At 47.3% G+C, this 14620-nt stretch overlaps 6 protein-coding genes across 6 annotated transcripts; 3 read left to right on the forward strand and 3 right to left on the reverse strand.

Moving 5' to 3' along the window:
• Positions 1-331: 331 nt before the first annotated feature.
• Positions 332-1906, forward strand: EV420DRAFT_1619460 (FAD dependent oxidoreductase; the record flags this gene model as incomplete). The annotated part of the gene is made up of 6 exons (XM_060475475.1): positions 332-491; positions 542-641; positions 702-1121; positions 1183-1282; positions 1331-1648; positions 1697-1906. The coding sequence occupies 6 exons, from the start codon at positions 332-334 to the stop codon at positions 1904-1906; spliced, it is 1308 nt and encodes a 435-aa protein (XP_060332824.1).
• On the reverse strand, positions 1822-5980 carry EV420DRAFT_1529223 (carbamoyl-phosphate synthase). Its single transcript, XM_060472536.1, has 10 exons — positions 5310-5980; positions 4995-5254; positions 4716-4942; positions 4161-4602; positions 3562-4111; positions 3318-3513; positions 2643-3265; positions 2438-2580; positions 2210-2403; positions 1822-2161 (listed from the first exon to the last, which is right to left on the reverse strand). Exons 1-10 carry the CDS (start codon positions 5938-5940, stop codon positions 1993-1995), a joined length of 3435 nt encoding a protein of 1144 aa, XP_060332825.1. The 5' UTR covers positions 5941-5980; the 3' UTR covers positions 1822-1992.
• A 1347-nt stretch (positions 5981-7327) lies between these two features.
• EV420DRAFT_1640436 (uncharacterized protein) lies at positions 7328-9479 on the forward strand (the record flags this gene model as incomplete). Its single annotated transcript, XM_060477101.1, has 14 exons — positions 7328-7551; positions 7610-7796; positions 7856-8088; positions 8138-8170; positions 8227-8243; positions 8295-8412; positions 8467-8518; positions 8570-8680; positions 8731-8737; positions 8778-8839; positions 8888-9057; positions 9107-9222; positions 9274-9410; positions 9459-9479. The coding sequence occupies 14 exons, from the start codon at positions 7328-7330 to the stop codon at positions 9477-9479; spliced, it is 1488 nt and encodes a 495-aa protein (XP_060332826.1).
• A 96-nt stretch (positions 9480-9575) lies between these two features.
• EV420DRAFT_1477812 (uncharacterized protein) lies at positions 9576-10604 on the reverse strand (the record flags this gene model as incomplete). Its single annotated transcript, XM_060469446.1, has 2 exons — positions 9576-10500; positions 10549-10604. The coding sequence occupies 2 exons, from the start codon at positions 10602-10604 to the stop codon at positions 9576-9578; spliced, it is 981 nt and encodes a 326-aa protein (XP_060332827.1).
• A 34-nt stretch (positions 10605-10638) lies between these two features.
• On the forward strand, positions 10639-11798 carry EV420DRAFT_1529235 (ribonuclease H-like domain-containing protein). The gene is made up of 6 exons (XM_060472537.1): positions 10639-10869; positions 10918-11000; positions 11053-11065; positions 11138-11322; positions 11529-11652; positions 11704-11798. Exons 1-5 carry the CDS (start codon positions 10657-10659, stop codon positions 11575-11577), a joined length of 543 nt encoding a protein of 180 aa, XP_060332828.1. The 5' UTR covers positions 10639-10656; the 3' UTR covers positions 11578-11652; positions 11704-11798.
• On the reverse strand, positions 11776-14522 carry EV420DRAFT_1529242 (RNA ligase; the record flags this gene model as incomplete). Its single annotated transcript, XM_060472538.1, is given in 7 exon segments — positions 11776-11798; positions 11889-11955; positions 11975-12996; positions 13050-13297; positions 13363-13730; positions 13781-14041; positions 14092-14522. The coding sequence occupies 7 exon segments, from the start codon at positions 14398-14400 to the stop codon at positions 11776-11778; spliced, it is 2298 nt and encodes a 765-aa protein (XP_060332829.1). The 5' UTR covers positions 14401-14522.
• Between the last annotated feature and the right edge of the window lie 98 nt (positions 14523-14620).

A 14620-nucleotide genomic window follows, 5' to 3' on the forward strand; every position in this document is an offset into this window, starting at 1 on the left:
TCAACTCTTGGAATTGGTAAGAATATATTTGTCTCCTGCAAGAGATGGAAATGACTCAAAAAGCTTGAAGCCGCAGCCGATAGGCTAATCTCAGCCAGCCAATGAAAAGTTTTCGAGAGTCTCACGAGCCGCGATCGGGTCACTCTCCACTTTTACACCATTCTCTGCAAAGAAAGGTCCAACGGTGACAAAACTTGTATTACACGCTCTCAGTGAACGACGAGATTCCCACAAACAGGAAACGGGATGCCACATATACGGAACGCGTTGTCAATGAACCCGGGGTCACGGCTAATAGAATACCCCGAACTTCGTATCGTACCTCGATAACATGGCCCAGATAAACGACAGTGTCTTAATTATTGGCGCTGGGGTCTTTGGTATCTCCACTGCATATCATCTCCTAGTCAGAGGATTTACCGACGTAACCGTCATCGAACGAGCAGAGACGTTGCCCCCCGCCGATGGAACAAGCAATGACTTCAATAGGAGTAAGAAGCTTTGCCAGTTGTTTCCGATCCCCAGATTAACTTGTTTGCAGTCGTGCGCACATCCTACGGCGACCCTTTTTATGCCAAGTTGGCTCACGAGGCCATTCAGTCTTGGAAGAACCGAGAATTATTTGGGGATAGTTATCAAGAGTATTCGATCTATCACACTCTCTGCCAGAAAAAAAATTTATTGACAACTTTCATTTTTAGATCAGGTGTCCTTGTTCTGGGTTCCACAAATTCTTACACAGAGCAATCGTATACAAGCGATGCCGCGCTTGGCTTGCGCTTGAAACAACTAAAGAATGCTGATGCTATTCGTAGTATCTTCCCAGACGGCGACAAGGTAGGGTCCTTTGATAAGATCACTGGATACCTAAACTTAGACGGCGGATGGGCTCATGCAGCGAATGGTGTATCTGCTTTGACTGCGAAGGTTATCCAACTGGGAGGGAATGTGCTTCCTGGAAAGACTGTTAGCGAACTCTTAAAGGAGAACGGTAAGACTATAGGCGTGCAATGCAAGGATGGATCTTCCTTCAGAGCCAAGTATACTGTCGTCGCTACTGGAGCCTGGACACCTTCAACTTTTCCGGAACTCAATCTTCAGGAGAAGTTCGTGGCTACAGGGTGAGTGTGCCCCAGGCTACCGCCGCCAATAAGCATCCCCACCTGACAGTGTGGTACTTAGCCAATGTGTTACGATGGTTCAGCTCACACCTGAAGAGGCTAAGACCTACAAAAATATCCCTGTTGTGCTAGATTTCGATTCGGGATTCTACTGTTTTCCGGTGAGTGTCGTTTACTCGCTCCAGTGCAGAAACATAACATTTCAAAAGCCCAGTGCAGACAATATAGTAAAAATGGCTATTCACTCTCGCGGATACATACATACCAAAGACGCGATATCAACACCTCGTACAGTTGTCTCTGACGGGGAAGATGGACTTCGGATTCCAAAGGCCGATCTCAATGAAATCAGAAGTCGATTCAAGGAGGTTTTCCCCGAGCTTGCCCACAAACCACTGCTTCGTACTCGGCTATGTTGGTATACAGACACCCAGGATGGGGATTGGGTAATTGGCCCTCATCCAAAGGATAGTGCTTTGATATTTGCGACAGCAGGAAATGGACACGCTTATAAGGCTAGTTCGACGGTTAATTACCGCACACAAATAAACTAACAGGCGCTCTTGTCTTCGTAGTTTCTTCCTGTCATCGGTCGCCTCGTCGCAGATGTGCCTCGAAGGGACAAATGGAACCTGCCGTGGCCAAAAAATTTGCATTTGATCGCGAAGTGGATCACAGTGACGATTCAAGAGCTGGTACGCAAACGACAAGAGCTGGATTTGGGTCAGTTATGCACATCTGAAGATTTGGCTCGTTACAGGGTTGAACGCCAGCATAGGAACTAAAAATAAATGGAGATCTATAGGTAGAATACATGGAACTTCAGGTGCTCCTTTTGATATACCTTTTTCGAGGTCAAGGTATTGAGCAATCATGCTCGCTTTCCAACAAATTCCCGCCAGGATTTGACTTCACTGGGTATCCGTCCTTCCGTGTAACTCCTCAAGCCACCATGTGGTATCTTCTTTGCTAAGCTCTCGACGAACAGCTGAGCAGTGCGAGCATTGTTTAGTAAAGGCAATCCAAAGTCAACGGCATTTCTGAAAGGCCGATTAGCTGGAGATCCTGGAGATTATGTAACTACTTACCGGCGAGCTACATAGTCCTCATCAGTGAAAGTCAATCCTCGAGACTTGGCTAGATTGATGACACATTGGATCTCGTATTCATCGAAGACCTCCCTCAGTTTTCGTTTGTCCTTCGTGGGGAAGAATATACGTTTCGCCGTGACGTAGGGAATATCATTGAGGAATTCTTCCACCACAGGGGAGGAACAATAGAGCTTGAAACCGAAGGTCAAGCAACTGCTTAGCGACAGTAGTCATCTCTGGACGGCTCGTATCTCCTCCGATCAGGACTCCTGATCCGGCCTTGGGAACTTTGAATCCTGTTGTACTGAGCAGAGATGCCCAATATGCTTCATGGATATCCTTCCCGAAACTTGCGACTTCACCCTGTGCTTGCCATTTCTACATAGACGAATTCAGTTGAAGGCGATTTTCACGAGAAAAGGTTACTTACCAACGCCAAGGAAAGGGTCGGCACCGCCCAATCGAGTCCAAGAGAATTGGGCAACCTTGATAGAAGTATAGTCGCGCTGTTCTGTCATAAGATCCACTGGTTGAGGGACATTCTCGTCAACGATGGCAGTGGTAGCCGTGTCGATAAAGTTGTGGCCGAGAACCTTGGATACAAAGGGGAAAGAGCGAGATGCTCGAAGGTTGCATTCAATAACTTTGAGTGCTGCTTCCTCATCGGGAGAATCGGCCGATTTTCTGATAATTTGCATATTGAACGGTCCAGAGATCTCGAAAGCTTGCGCAACTTTTTCAGCGATTGTCTTCAAGCGGGCTAAATCCCGTTCCGTAAGGGAGAAGGGAGGAAGAACGAGGGTTGCGTCGCCAGAGTGAACACCGGCGTTCTCGACATGTTCAGAAACGGCGTGTACCAGAAGTTTACCCTGATGGGCAACTGCATCAATATCGATTTCTTGTGCGTCATCGATGAATTTGGTAATGACAACGGGATGGAGGGGAGACACTGAAGCAGCAGCAGAGAGGTTGTACTCAAGGGCCGCCTCCTCGTAGACCACGTTCATCGCGGCGCCGGACAAAACGTATGAAGGTCGAATAAGGACAGGGTACCTAGAACAACATTAACGAGCACTCTCAATCAGAAAGAGCGGAACAATCGTACCCAACTTTTGCCGCGAACGCCTTGGCAGCATCCAAAGAGGTTGCTTCGGTCCATTCAGGCTGATCGACATCGATACTGTCAAGTACAGAAGAGAACTTGTGGCGATCTTCTGCTTTGTCAATTTGCTCTGGATTCGTTCCCAGAACGTTGACGCCATTATGTTTGAGTCGCAACGCAATGTTCTGCGGGAGTTGGCCTAGAAAGGGGGTCAGCGACGGTACATACAAATTAGACGTATACTCACCACCGACACTGACAACCACACCCTGGGCATGCTCAAGCTCGTAAATATCCATGACACGTTCGTATCCAAGCTCCTCGAAATACAGCCTATCGGCTTCATCGAAGTCTGTCGAAACAGTCTCAGGGTTATAGTTGATCATGATTGTCTTTTTGCCCATGTCCCTCAGTTTCCTGGCACAGGTGACGGCACACCAGTCAAACTCGACACTGCTGCCAATTCGATAGACGCCACTACCCAAGACCATGGTTCCGTGCTCATCGAAGTCGATGTCATGTTCCGAGGCATTGTACGTTGTGTAGAGATAGTTGGTGTTGGCCGGAAACTCGGCGGCAAGAGTATCAATCCGCTTCACGAAGGGTGTGATCCCAAGAGATTTCCTAGCACTTCGAACAACGTCTTCCGTAGATGAAACCAAGTCAGCAATCTGAGAATCTGAGAAGCCCATGCGTTTTGCCCGAGTCATGAGATCATGGTCTATAGCTTCGATTGATCCAGCTGCTTTCAGAGCATGATGTGTTTGAACAATGTTGTCGATCTTGTGAAGGAACCACTATTATACTAACTTTAGTATGAGTTAGATGTCTAAAAGTGATATGCACCTTGTCAATCTTGGTCAAGTCATGAAGCTGGTCAACAGTGTAACCCTTGTTGTACATGGCATATGCAATGGCGAATAGCCTCATGTCCGTGGGTTTCGACAGGGCCTGATCCAAATCCTCTGGAGAGACATACGCCTCGAAACCTTTCCATCGTGGGTCGACTTGCCTAATGGCCTTCTGCAAACTTTCCTCGAAAGTGCGACCAATAGCCATAACTTCACCAACTGACTTCATGGCCGAACCAACTTCCCTGTTGACTTGAGACGAGAATTTAGCCAAATCCCACTTCGGAATCTTCGTGACAATATAATCAAGGGACGGTTCGAAGCAAGCCGTGGTCGTTTTGGTGACTGCGTTGGGGAGTTCGGGGAGCGTATAACCAAGAGCGATCTTTGCGGCTGTGTACGCAAGAGGATAACCAGTCGCTTTGGAAGCCAGAGCACTGAGTTTACGTTAGTAATGGTTCGCACGGCGATGAGTCAGAAGTACCTTGAACGACTCAATCTGAAAATGCAATGTTAGCAGATTATGAGACTAAAAAAGCGTAAATTTTACCTAGCATTAACTTCGATAACACAGTATTCCCGGGATGTCGGATTGAGAGCGTATTGAATGTTACACTCACCCACGACACCCAGATGACGAATAACCTTGAGGGCTGCACTTCGAAGCATATGGTATTCGTCATCAGGTAGGGTCTGAGAGGGAGCAACGACAATTGAATCTCCGGTATGCGTTCCTAGAGGGTCGAAGTTTTCCATGTTACAACAAATGATCGTGTTCTATCTCAATTAGTAGGGAAGCAAATTGCTTAAATGACTGAACCCAACGTACATCTGCCCCATCACGAACAACTTCATATTCGAGTTCTTTCCAGCCTTTCATACTACGTTCAATCAATACCTGGGGGCTCAAACTGAGACTCTTGGCAGATAAGTCACGCAATTCGTCCGGGTTGTTAGCAAAACCAGATCCGAGTCCACCGAGCGTAAAAGCGGATCGCAAAATGACGGGATAGCCGATTGTTTCAGCTGCCGCAAGAGCTGCATTAACAGAGGAGACAGCCGTTGATTGTGCCGCGGGAATATCAATTTCTGGTCGAAATTCAACATTGGTGCTACAAAAAGAGGGAAAGAAGAGTAGATTTACCCTTGAGTGCCTGTACGAAAAGATCACGATCCTCAGAAACTTCGAGTGTCTGGATGGGTGTCCCTAAAACTGTAACTCCAAGTCGTTCAAGAACTCCCATCTTGTCCAAAGCGATACCGACGTTGAGAGCACTCTGACCACCGAAAGTGAGAAGGATACCGTCCGGTTGTTCTTTTTCCAATACGTATGCGACATAGTCGGCAGTAATGGGTAAAAAGTAGACTTCGGAAGCCAATTGATGGGACGTTTGCCATGTAGCGATGTTAGGATTGATCAACACAGCGTCAATGCCTTCCTCGCTGAGAGCCTTCAATGCTTGAGATCCAGAATAATCGAATTCACCGGCCTGTCCAATGCTTAAACCTCCACTACCAACCACCACCACCTTCTGGACTTTGGGCCGGGGAAGTTTAGGGAGAACCTTGGCTGATATTTTCCGTGCTATTTCTGAGGGGGAACTGGGTGCATTTCCGTTGTCGTTGGGAGAGTAATTTCCAACTGCAGGGGCCGCGACTGCACGGACAGGGTTAGTGGCTTTGAGAGCAAGACGGGTAGCAGTATAGTGCAAGGATCGGAAAGTTGTTCGAGGTAAATGTCGGTACGCTGACGATGTGCATCGTAGCAAGCTCATCGTCGCGAAAGACGAGCCAAGCGGCGGCTATGACTCGAGTTGAAAAGTACAATAAATTGAATAATCGAAATTAATTTTTCACAAGCTATCATCACGTGGTTGTTAGAACGGAATACGGGCCGAATTCCCAATTATTCCTTGATGAAAACTACGATGGTCCAAATACTGCCCTGAGACGCATTCAGCTGAAGAACTCCGGAAGAGTTGTCTCATGCACCGTTTCTCGTGCTTGTCTCGAATATGCCTCAACAGTCACCTTGGCTCATAACTCAACACCTTCCGTGGTGTCGAAGTACTTTGCAGTAATACCCTTCTTTGGACAAGTTGTAACTATATAATACCCATTGCATCGAATCGCCTTTTTGCTTTCTGATACGGCGCAATGTCGGTTAATCCATTATAGGTGTGTGAAGTCACCGATTCTTTTGCATTCATTCATTCCGATAGATCACTTCCATTTCACCAATACAGACCGGAAAGGTAGAGATTTCGAAGGTTTATGCAGGCCTACATGATGGTTATGACTCGTCTCTTAACACGCTTCATTGCGATTTGGATGGGACCCGTCATCCTAAGTCGCTTCCTTCTGGTGGTCATTCGACAGGTGCGCCTAAATGCGAAGTTGCCAGTGACCGTTCTTGTTCAAGCTTCCATTATTGGTGGTAGTGCTGCAGTGCTTCGGGACAGTTTTTCTCGGATAAATCCCAACCTGTTTCATGTCTCTCGAATCGCCTGACACCACAGTTTCCAGCGATTTGAATGTCCTCTTCAAAGTCTAGACATTCAACCAAGATCATCCCCGCAGCTTCCTGTCAAAAGTGCAGTTCCGAGCTTTGCATTTGTTTTTTCTCACCGTACTGCCGAACGTATGTGTATCGCTCATTTCAATACCGAGGTTTTCAAGCTCTGATGAATAACATGGTCTTTCCCATGATCAGGGGAAGACGGCGTTTCATTGGGGTCCGCTCCTCTCCCAGGTTGCGTGCCTGTGACAGGGTGTCCCATGTCCTGGAGTTGTACATGCGCATATGTATCGCTGAACGAGCCAGTATCGCTTCGAGGACAGTGTATATTCGTCAGGCTAATATTAATTCATCACCAGTGCGATGACCTCATGTTTGTGATATCGGATATGATTGCTCCTTCCGTCGCACCTTATCCACGTTATCGCAGAGTCTACCAAAGCGAGTATTCTCACATGCGGGAGTTGCCTAGTCGCCAGGACTTCGGAAGAGCAATCAGCGAAAATCGTGTACCTCGGCAATACTCTGGAAGGCTGATAGGCAATGAAGTGTCCAGATCCGGGCTGAAGGACTACACGACCTGCAGCTTTTGCTTAAATGCGAAAGATGTTCGATGATATGCTGTTGACCCTCGACGGATCATTATGGCTTCTTACCAGACGAATGACGCAGAGAGAGGCCTTGCCGATGTCATTCACTTACGGCCTCCCACAAGCTCTGCTTCAAAGGCGAATCCTGGATTCGACCTGCCCTCTCTTCGAAAACCAGTTAAACCTGGCGACTACCTTTCCAAGCCAAAGACCCATACCCGACCAGCGAGAAAGGCCAACTTCTGGATTACTTGTCAATTATGGTTCAACACATATCGGTTCGATTAATTTCTATTATTCAGCTACGTAGCGGCCATCTCACATATATGTGTCCAGGAAATTCTATACTTTTGTCGTGTCTATGAATGTAGTGGGACTAATTCTCACGGCTACCAATACGTGGAAGTATCCTCGCGATTTCACAGGCGCTTTCATTCTAGGCAATCTTCTCACCGCCATTCTCATGCGGAACGAACTGTTTGGGCGACTTCTATATATCATCGTTAATACGCTGTTTGCAAAGGTCTGTTCTGCTATTCTGTTATCAAATGTCGTTATTGGTAGCTAACACACCGTCGAAAGTGGCCTCCCCTGTGGTTCCGCCTGGGATGTACGTCAGTTCTGCAACACTTAGGCGGTATCCATTCAGGATGTGCTACATCTGGATTTATGTGGCTGATATTTCGAGTAATACTCATTTTCATCGACCATAAGGACAATCATGACGCAGTCTTGATTATGGGAGTCATAACAAATCTGGCGGTTGCAATATCTATTCTTTCCGCTTTCCCGTGGGTTCGAAATACTCATCATAAGTAAGTGCCACGCACTGGGCTGTTTCGTGTTATGTTCATAGGCTTGTAGTATCTTTGAACGGCACCACCGATTTGTTGGATGGTGAGCAAATCTGTCGTATCTCCTCTCATAGTTTGAAATCTAACTTACGATGCTAGGATTGGCTTGTTATGTAGTGCGTTTGGCTATCACACGAGATGGTTCTCAAATTCATAGTAGCTTTTAGCCTGGGCATTCGTTATACTTGGTGACAGCTACGACGTTACAACACGCTCTTGGAAACCAGACGGCATTCATATAATTAGACAGCAACAGTTTTGGTTCGCCCTTGGGATAACTGTGTTGTCAGTTTTAAGTTCCATCGTTATGTTATTTCACTAATTGAGCGACACTGACAGCATTGCAATACCTTGGCTGACCGTCAGAGAGGTTAAAGTAGACGTTGAGATTGTAAGCCCCGTTACATCATGTAAAAGTTCTTATCTGATTTTGTGTAACTAGCCCTCGCCGAAGGTGGCCATTCTTCGGTTTGAGCGTGGAATGCAACAAGGACTGCTCGCCAGGATTTCGAGAGGATCTATTATGGAGTACCATGTCCTTTGGAATTATTTCGTGAGTATAATGCAAGCACGCGTTCACCTCTGTTGATATACAAGTTACAGGGAAGGAGTCCACTCGAAAGAACACTTTTTAATTTGTGGTGTCCAAGGCGATTTCACTTACGAGTTGGTCCATAATCCTCCCACCACTATTTGGACACGGCAACTGAAGGTTCGTCGGAATCGGTTTCTCGTCTCATTCGGAACTGACCCTCATCAGTTTGCGGGGGTATCGAACACTTCCACGCTGTATAAACGCGGAATACGCGTTTGTACGGGAACCGGTCTAGGCGCCGCGTTAGTCTACCTGTATACAGGTGAGCTTGCTTGTGATTATTCCGGACCCAAGATCGCTCCTGAACAACAAGTTGTCAGAGCTCAGATTGGTGCGTACAGCATGTGTGCTACACATGGCATATCTAAGTCTAAGTAATGCTAGGTACTTAATCTGGATCGGTTCTGATCAGGAGAAAACGTTCGGTCCTACTATCTCGGGCCTCATTCATAAACATCTGGGTCCTGAGCGATCGATCCTCTGGGATTCTAAGAAGCGTGGTATGTGATTGCCCTCTTATCTCGCGTAGCCACCGAATGACCTGTTAACAGGCGGTCGACCAGATGTCATGAAATTGATCACAGAAGCCTATGCATCTTGGGGCGCAGAAGTTGTTTTCATCACATCAAACTGGGCTGGAAATAAGGAAATGATGGAAGGTTGCAAGGCTGCGGGCATCCCTGCTTTCGTGCGTACAACGATTCTTCTTTGAGAAGGAGTACTGATGCCAGCTTAGGGTACCCTCTGGGATTTCTAGATTCGTAATGTTTAGCGCGATATATGGACGTTAAATTATAGTGTATGTACCTTGTATGGCGCCGTATTATTTCGATCCAAGTAACAACTTGGTTTGTCAGTCCGTCGACAGGCTCTGTATGAAAGCAAGAAGCTGAAGGGCGTAGGTTCCACCACCCTCGCTGCTCGACTTGACACGCGCAATCATAGCCGCTCTGTCTACTAATACCACGGATGCTATTATGGTCCGAACATACATCCATAATGCCTCATGTTTGGGATATGATGAGAGCAAGGACATTGCGTGATCGAAAAGTGAAATAGGATTGATTGATTGAAGGCGGGGTGTGCTGAACTGAAGTATACTGAAACGCTGCACGAGGAGACACAGGTAGTGCATTGCAGAGTAATCGGACACATGAAGATCAATCCAACGAAGAAGAGACAAATATTCTTCCTCAAGGATGGCTTCTGCAGCAGGAGAAGGGGTGGCAATCACTAAATCCATGATACTTTGCATGCAGTAACTCCGATGAATCCACGCATAGTAGTTCCTGGGATACAATTCACAACTTTGCGCAAGAATCCGAAGTTCATTGCGAACAAGGGCAAGCGGCAACTGAGCATGGGGAAGAGAGGGCGGATTTGGAGGATAGAGTTGCTCAAATATCCAACGACGATGGGCCCAAATCATGGACTGCTTGGCGCATTCACGGTTGCCCGAAATCATGGTGCCTGTCAGCACAAGCTCCTTGTTGGCATCGAGTTTGCCCAATATAATAAGTCGTTTACGTGCATTTAACGCCGTCTGGTGGGCACTATTGAGGAGCAGGATGACGATAGAAGACGCGATCAAAGCACCATGATCTTGGACCTGCCGGCGAGCTGTGGTGAACATGGTATTGGCCACAAGATATAGTTTATATAGTGTCTTGTGCGGAACGCCTAGGTGGCCTTCAAATAGAAGGAATGGAGATTTGTTTCCGTCTGGGCTATTCGATGGCCATTCTTCGATTCCACCCGGAAGAATTTCAATGGATGCTCTGATATATGATTAACTCAAAAAATGGCAAGAAAACAAGGAAGCGTACGGCAAATCATGAAGTATCGTCGAGAGAGAGTATACTAATCTTTCCGAGTCCGTCATCGTGGTCGGAGGGGATCCTTGTTTGCCGGTGCTTTACAGCTCTTTTCCTTTTATGTTTCGCGTTCACAGCCTATATAAGCTGAGGCCCTGTATATTGACGTCCAAGTCCTTTCTTCTTCCTTGCAACAGAGTGCGCTACAATTGTTTCAGCACGCGTCCGATGGCTTTCCAAGCACCTCTCGATAGGGCTGCAGGTCCTCTAGTGTGGATCGACTGTGAAATGACTGGACTGGATCACAAAAAGGACAAGATCATCGAGATTGCCGTGCGTCGTTCTGCCGTTCTCTTTCGGATTCTCTCATTCTTTCTAAAGGTTCTGATCACAGACGGTAATCTACAGATTGTCGATGAGGGTATAGATTACGTCGTACGAACTGAAAAGTCCCTCCTAGATGGGTGAGCATAACAATATGCATATACTATATGACGCTGAAGGCCCAACTCGCAGAATGGACGGAATGGTGCACCAAAACGCACGGCGAGGTATCAGGAGTATCGTGTCACTGTCGAATTCCAGCTGACCATGTACCCAGTCGGGCCTTACACAGGCATGTTTAACGTCGCAATGGACCCACGACCTTGTCAGACAAAAAGTGCTATCCTACATTCAGAAATGGGTGCCCCACAATACAGGCGTACTCGCCGGCAGTTCTGTGCACGTAGACCGCTTGTTCCTCCTCGAACAAATGCCGGAAGTAATCAACTGGCTTCGCTATCGGTGAGAAACCACCGCTTTTCCACGCAATCCTTCTGCTGAACGCATAATCTAGAATTGTCGGTACGTTCGCTCCAACATCATGTTCACTGAGCTTCTAATCATCAAGTGCATGTCCTCCAGATGTTTCGTCTAGTCAAAGTGATCTCGTTCTTCTCACTGTATTTTTTTTCAATCATTGAACCTTCTGTATAGGAACTTTCACATAGATGGTATCCGAGCCTCAGGGATCGACAGCACGAAACAAGTCACCGGTAAGTGCAAAAAATCATGAACTTTCCCTGTACCGACTTTGTTTCAGTGCTTTGGATGATATCAAAAGTTCTATTGAAGGCATGTATCAGTCTAACTGAAGCGGATTGCATGACCTCTGATTCAATATAGAGCTGAAGAGGTACCGAGCCCTCATTTTCAATCCATCTCCAGCACTGGAAGCCCAGCCAAGTCCTTCGGCAGTCAGCTTCTAACAAATGGGGTTACTAGTATATATAAACAGAGTGGGGTATGGATGTAAATGCGTAATACAGTGTCAAGTTATTTAACGACTCTTAAGCTTAAGCGGTCAGGACCTTTTATTCTGCCTCTTACCATGACTCCTTCCAGAACCACCGACTTGACCTCGGGCGTCGAAGATCCCTTTTCTCCACTCCTGAACCAAGTCCTTTGCTTCCACAGGAGGGACCTTGTCGTCTCGCGTCCCAACAGTAATATGCAGTCGGCCCTTGACATCCTCAGCCAGCTGCTCCAGAAATTCGGTTCCTTTCTGTCCCCCATCTCCCTCATTGACAACCTTCAGGTCATCAACTGAGACGGCCATAATTCTCTCATTCCAAACGACGTTACCAAGCTTGAGCTCAAATGTCGGAGGCACGCCAAGTTGGTGAAGAGCCATGCATCGTTCCCAGAGTGCCGTCTCTGCCGGCAAAGACTTTTGATGGACAATAGTTACGTGCGGTCGCTTCGCCACCCGTCCACCGTCTTTGAGCTGTGTCCAAAATCCATCGTCCGGCAACTTGCTCTCAAGCGCCTCAGGAAGATTGACCTCCACCACTAGCCCGAAATACCGTATAGGTGGCTGTTTCTTCTCTTCCACCTTCTTGGGACCCGATTTCGTCGACTTGGGTTCGTATCCTAGTGCCACTTGCAGTCCTTCGTCGATCTTCTCCTGACTTGGCTGCTCCAATCCAAGGACCTTGACACATCCTTCTACTGCTCTCGCCACTGCCTGCTCCATAGTGTCTTCGATCTCCATATTGATGCATGCGTCCACTTCGCTCTCTGATAGTTCCTGGGTGTTATTGATGAATTGCCAAATAACCTCTTCGTGCGATTTCGTCTGGCTGTCCCCGTGTAGACTTTGATGTTTATCCCCACGAAGTAGGATCCGGTCGCCACAGATACGATGGATCGTCGAAGGCGGTTTCAGTGAAAGAGCCCAGCTCCAATTGAGCGCGACGAGACGGACAGGAGGAGAGAAGCGTGATAGAGCCTCACGAAGACCGTCACGATGCTGGCGCAGATGGTTGTTCTTGTCGGCTATGACAACGTAGTGCTTCTTGAGCAAGGCAGTGACGTTCTTCAAGAAGACTGGGGCAGCCTTTTTGGCACGCACATCGTCGCTTTGGGTGTGACCGAATCCAAAGATGTGAGCCAGAGCAACGGCAACCGCTGTTTTCCCTGAGAAATTGAATTAAGTATGTTAATAGTTAACGAGTAAAGTTCGCACATACCACAACCAGGGATTGCCACTGGAACAATAACAGTCTTTCCAAACTGTTTGGCGGTTGGCGACGCAGGGCGAGACTCTGGTTTGTTCTTGTTAAGCTCCATCCAGGCCAAAAACCGTTCCCGCGTAGCAATGATTCCCTTTCCCTTTCCAAACTGGGCGAACTGTTTCCTGTCGCGTTTGATCTCGTTGATGACCCAATGAACATACTGCTTGGTTTCCGGTCGCTTCATCTTGGATATAGGGTAGCGACTTTTCGGATAGTTCGCCCTTCTGCCCCAGAAGCATCTTAGTGACCTTCTCGCCAATCCCGATACATCATGTAGGGCTCGTCGAATTTGACTTTAAAAAAGAAAGTAGATCCAGCGGCGTATGGAGGAGCATCTCTTGGCCGATCATTGTTGGGTAGTTCACGAATGTGTGTACGGACCACGAATCCTTCCACTGCTTGACCTTCCCAATGGCCCGCTCTTGAGACCGAGTCAGTGAATGTCCGTACCTCTTCAATGGAGTTCAAAGTCGTCGAGAGTGTTTTGATGAAACCCCATTCGTCAGCAAATGTATCAACGACATCCTGGTGCATCGTCCTGAAGCCTTTTGTGGATTCATTAATTCCGTGAAGATGAAGACCGGTTAGCTCTGGTGGGTATGGTAAGACATGTTCTTCAAATGAGTCATCGCAGAGCTGTAGTCGCGTTCAGAGAAGTGCACGAGTAGGTATATCAAGGAGCATACCTCTGCCACAGCAGTCCAGTTGCTGTCCCATAGCCTCTTTGCAAGATCGGCCTCGGTACGACCCTTCTGTGCAAGGTACTTGGACAACCAGACTTCACCAACTTCTGCATGACTTTTCTCGGAGTTTCCAACCTTGCCGATAGAATGCTTGGATGTGATTAGAAGCTTTGAAGGAGTAAGTGCCGCAATGAAGATGATACAGCCGTTCGACTTGAGTGAAAGCAGGTACGGTGCCCTTGTATGTTTCTCCAAGGCATCCCACTACACTCAAGTATAAGTCCATGCCAAGTATAGGATTCAAGGATACGTACCGTTGTCCAAGGAACCTCTCCAATGTTGAAGAACTTGTCATAGCCTCTTGCTACAATCCGATGCCTGTTTTCCGGGAGATCCACCGAGAAGATGCCGCGAACAAGAGAAGGAAAGGGAGAAGGAACATCGTAGTACTTGTATTCATTCATTTTCCAGCTTCGCACCTTGATTGTTGGATCTGCAGGTGCATCGTAGACAGTTGAGTTGACGAGTTTCGGTTTCTTTGTTGCAAGAGAGGCAAGGTCAGATATGAGCTGAGAATCCTGGTTACGGACTTTGGGATTCTGGAATAGATCCTGAGTACTCATGGCGCGACGACCAAAGAGACTGATTCCCCTGTGGGAAAGACGAGAAATGGAAGAAAACAGTTTGATCGTGACTGTCCAAGTAATATATTACTGCAGGAGTCAGAATGACAAGAATGACAACGATGATCGCGTGACGGTACCGCGCCACAGTCATTTTCATGATTTCTACTACTACAAATTCTCTGATTCATACTGACGGCGACTGCTCTGACGCTCTGAC

Source organism: Desarmillaria tabescens, assembly GCF_030435595.1.
Source record: "Desarmillaria tabescens strain CCBAS 213 chromosome Unknown EV420scaffold_11, whole genome shotgun sequence".
NCBI lineage: Eukaryota > Fungi > Basidiomycota > Agaricomycetes > Agaricales > Physalacriaceae > Desarmillaria > Desarmillaria tabescens.